Here is a 4,522-nt window from a genome sequence, read left to right on the forward strand (position 1 = left end):
ACCTTGTACTGTATATGTATTAGCTCAGCGCTACACATTCTCCTCTCGTCACTGAGGTCCTCCATCCACATGACAGTGAGGGGAACGCAAAAATGACTCAGCTGCAACTGAAAATATGGATGGAGGACCTCAGTTTAGCTTGTTTGTTGCGCTAGCGCCGAGCTAATACATATAAGGCAATATAGCGTGAGGGCTAGCCTCACAGGCTAAGCTGAGGTTCTTCTTCCATGAAGCAGCTCTGTTGTTCTCCATCCATATTTTAAGTTACAGGCTGAGTCATTTCTACCTTATTCTCTCCGTCAAGATATTGTCCAAGATTAACCTTCAGGGTGGATATAGCTCCCTAGCAGCCTCACACGAATGACCTAGTTGATGTCATCATTTACCCAGAATGCTTTGTGTGTAAATGGCTCCATCCGTGTTAAAATATATATATATATTTTTAATTTGCAAAACTAAACAGCCTACAGTATTTTTACAGTCTTTATTTTACAGTTAAAATAAATGTTTATCAAATAAAGTCTAATGTTACATCCCTTTAAAGGCTGCAACGATCAGAAAGTATAAATTACTACTTTTACAATACTGCATCTAATATTCAATTAAACAGTTACAAAATTCCCTTCAAGTCTACAAAGCCTGTGATCCCACCATTCTGCACAATTAAAACCAGTTTTTGGAGGCGTCAAACAGCAGCTGGTTATGTTTAGATGTTGCAGGGGGTCTCCCTCATGACTGAAGACCATGGTCTGTGTGGTAATAACTGGGTTCTTGAACAGGAGAACGCTGCAGTTCTCAATGCCCGCCTGACAAAGGACTTCTTCCAGAGAAACAACATCTCTCTTTCAGACCATCCTGTGTGTTCCCCTGATCTAAATCCAGCTGAGAAAATTTGGGGTTGCAAGTTTACAACAGGTTCCAGACTGTGGATGTCCTGAGTGAAGCCATCTTCACCGCTCAGAGCAACATTCCTCTGGCCTCATGGAAACACTGGCATCAAGCTAAAACTAATGTCTGAGGTGATTAACAAGAATGGCTACTCATTACTGAGTCCTTTTWATTTCAAATGTTATTCCTATTTTAGTTTATTTAAGAGATCTACAGAAAGACTATTTCATATTAATAGTTGTTTGCAATAAAATGCTTACTCGGATGTTTTTTTTGTCTCACTCCCATGTCTTCTTTTTGCATTTCAAAGCTCTACTTTTTATCTTCTTGCCATCCAACAAAGCAAAATGTGAATTCTATCCATTTTACAACTGCATTCTGTCAAAATATACTGAAAAAATACATTATTTGCATGGACTGTCTGAAATATACTCTTAAAAATGTTAAGCCCCTTTTAAGCAGCAGCAATAAAAAACATAGAGCAAAAAAGCTTCATATTTTTTAAAATTTCCCACTAATGTAACAAAGCTTTTTTTTCCAGCTGTAAAATCTTAATAAATATCTAAATATTGATATTTCCTCTTTGTATTGAAAAATCTTCATTAGAGTACCTTAAAAATAGGATTCAGATCAAATATCAATGGGTTATTTTGATTAAAAGACAAATCAAGGCATATCACTGGAACCACTCATGATATCAGGATGATCCACGTATCTAAATGTAGTGAAGAAATTATTGAGGTTTGTTACATACTGATTTTAATTACACTACACATAGTATAGTTTTATGATAGAACTGTAATGATTGTTAAAAGTGACTTTTGATTTTGCTGATGTCCGGTCTTCAATCAAAGTACCAGGAGATCAGGCCGAATCCGGAAATACCAAGAGTTTTATCAAAAGCTTCAGGGCATGACTCTGCCTATATTGATTACGTCATCAGTGAAGAGGGAGTTCCTGTCATTTTGTCGAAGCCATGCCCTCAAACAATTAAAACCTTTCCCAATGAGTTAAAAGTTCAATATGTGTTGTATTTGTTACCAGGCATGGAACTATTAATATAGAATCATCAAGTTAATCAAAAGTCACATTTAACAATCATTACATTTCTACCATAAAATAAAATCAGTATGTAACATAAACCCCAATAATTTCTTCAGTAGCTTAACAAATCATGAAGTAGAAACTGGTTTAGGTCATTTTGATCAAATCAAATCTTAAAGGAGACCAATTATGGGTCCTAAAAATGTTTATGGTATGTCTGTGGGCTATCCAGACCATGTTCACTCAATTTAATGCTCAAATCAATTCTCAAATAAAATTTCCCATTTTCTAGTTCTGCCTGCTCTGACTTCTGTTCAGAAGAGCTGTTTATGTTAATGAGCTCTGTTGGTAACGCCCTCCAAAAATCTGTTGACATTAACTCCGCCCTCCAAAGCCAGCGTTTAYGTTAGCATGGCTAATAATAGCAGAAGCTCCGTTGTACAACCATATGAGACCCAGTGAGACCCAGAGGCAGAGTCGTGGTCGCAGCTTTTTTTTTCTCCCCCTCGTCTGCTCTGCGCTCACTCTGCATGCTGTTACCAGAGCAGGGAGCAGCAGCAGTGAAAATACCTCAGAAACTCCAACAAATAGGCTTTAACAAGGCTTTAATAAGCTAAACAATAGAGGTACATGAGAAAATGTGTTCATAATGAACGAAAATAAATAATTAGTGTCCGTGCCGGTCTTGAACCCTGGTCTCCCACTCTCTGGTGCAACACTCTACCCATTGTCCTTTTGGAGGCTTGTTGTGAAATGAGCTGCGCATTGCACAACAACACGGTGACGACTTTTTATACTGAGGAGGAGGAGTCTCACCCGGGGGTTGCTAGGTAAGGGGCCGAACGCAGGTTCCGGTGGGTTGTCGTACGGCTTGTGACATCACAAAATGACGGAAGTATAAAACTTGTCGTTAATATACATTAAAAATGCATTTACTTACAGTAAATATGCCCCTGGGTGCATTTTTTGGTCCTAGGACTGTTTTTTTTAAGAAGTACATTCCCAAAGTTGAGTAAAAAAAGCTTTAAAAAGTGAATTTCGCATAATAGGTCCCCTTTAATCCTCAGTTTGATGTGATGTGTCATTTATTACGTGACAGATTTGGATTAACATTTGCTCACAGGTGAATCTTAAACAAATTATTTTGCTTTTGTATTCATACATTTTTTAAATTAATAATATGAGGTATTTTGGGGAATTATTGCTTTATTGCAGGACAGTGGTGGAGAAGGTTAGGGAAGATCACTGGACCACTGAGCAAGGCACTTATACCCCCAGCTGCTACCCGGGCATCTGAGGTGGTAGTCCTAGTGCTACATGTGTGCTCTAATGTGGGATGGGAAAAATAAGGTCCGTGTTGGGGACTAATAGTACATGGATTTATTAAAAATTCAATTCAACTCCAGGTGGAAAAGCAACAAAATAAAYGAATCCACTGTAAAAGTACCTTTTTGATGTAATAAGTTTGTTTCTCCTTTTAAAAAAATAAAACTACATAAAAACATCACCAGGACATGATGGATGACAGCTGTAGTCTAAAAGCTGAGGCTCCTTTAAAAAGACTTGTTGACGTGTCATCAATACTTGCTGACAGGTTTGAGACAGTCGGTGGGTGACACCTGCAAGATGTCAGCCTGGGCTTGAAGGAGACCTGATCTGTTTGAGTCCAAGTGAAAACAAGGTCTTGGGTGTTTAATGGAGCACCCACCCGAGACAAGCATGGATCACCAGGCCTAACCTCCTTCACTTTAGAAGAATCATAACGAGACGCAGCTTGAATTATTTAGTGGTCCTGTTGTGTGACAGGTTGCAGATATGATTGAACATAAATTTTACATGGCTGCTGACATTTCAAAAATCCTGCCTATAGTAGAACTGATGTGAAGTCAGACTTGGAAAAGATCTTTTTGTTTCAGACACAGAGTGGGCCCTCTAACATTTCAGTCTTCATAAAGAGAGAAGGCTGCACCTTCCTGTCATCTCTCTTTTTACTGAATATTATCGAGCATCTTAGTTTGACTTGTGATCAGGTTAATACTGATCCTTGAGCAAAAAGGAGAACAAATTCATTTCTTGAGCCTGACGAAAAGAAACTTTGTTTTGCTTCATCTGAGTTAATCTCCAGAGATTACAGACAGAAGAACTTTACACATATAGTGAAGGACCAAAGTGATGTTGAGAAAACAGAGGTGTGTGYTCATTTGTTCAGTAAACAAGTGCCAGGGAGGTCACACAAATTCTAACAGTGGTTTTGAGTGTTGAATCTCTTTACAAAGGGAGGATAAATGTCAACAATGGCAGTTTACTTACACTGGTTACACAGGTGAGAAAGAGTTTTTGTTATGAATTAAGGCTTTAGTGTCTGAACAGATGTAATCATAAGTTTTCTTTATMATATATTACCTCATTAGACTTGAAGTTCTTTCCCTGCATGCCATGTTCCCAGAAGGCTAGGACGCTGTCCTGAAGGCACACTGTAAAGACACACAGGTTCATGAGTAACCGTGTTTCCATCAAGGCTTTTTGATGCGCATTCAGAAGTGTCGCATTAAAAATGCGAAAAAAAAGTTGGATGGAAACAGCAAAATTA

The 4,522-nt window shown here is 38.3% G+C and overlaps 1 protein-coding gene across 1 annotated transcript in view; it reads right to left on the reverse strand.

Annotated features, from left to right (window-relative positions):
* The window catches only part of map4k5 (mitogen-activated protein kinase kinase kinase kinase 5), a gene marked incomplete in the record, with an annotated part of 103,698 nt that overhangs the window by 12,550 nt on the left and 86,626 nt on the right, over positions 1-4,522 (reverse strand). The window contains 1 exon segment of the mRNA XM_014023571.1: positions 4,336-4,406. Within this exon segment, the coding sequence (XP_013879025.1) occupies positions 4,336-4,406 (71 nt within the window).

This window comes from Austrofundulus limnaeus, unplaced genomic scaffold (genome assembly GCF_001266775.1).
Source record: "Austrofundulus limnaeus strain Quisiro unplaced genomic scaffold, Austrofundulus_limnaeus-1.0 Scaffold377, whole genome shotgun sequence".
NCBI lineage: Eukaryota > Metazoa > Chordata > Actinopteri > Cyprinodontiformes > Rivulidae > Austrofundulus > Austrofundulus limnaeus.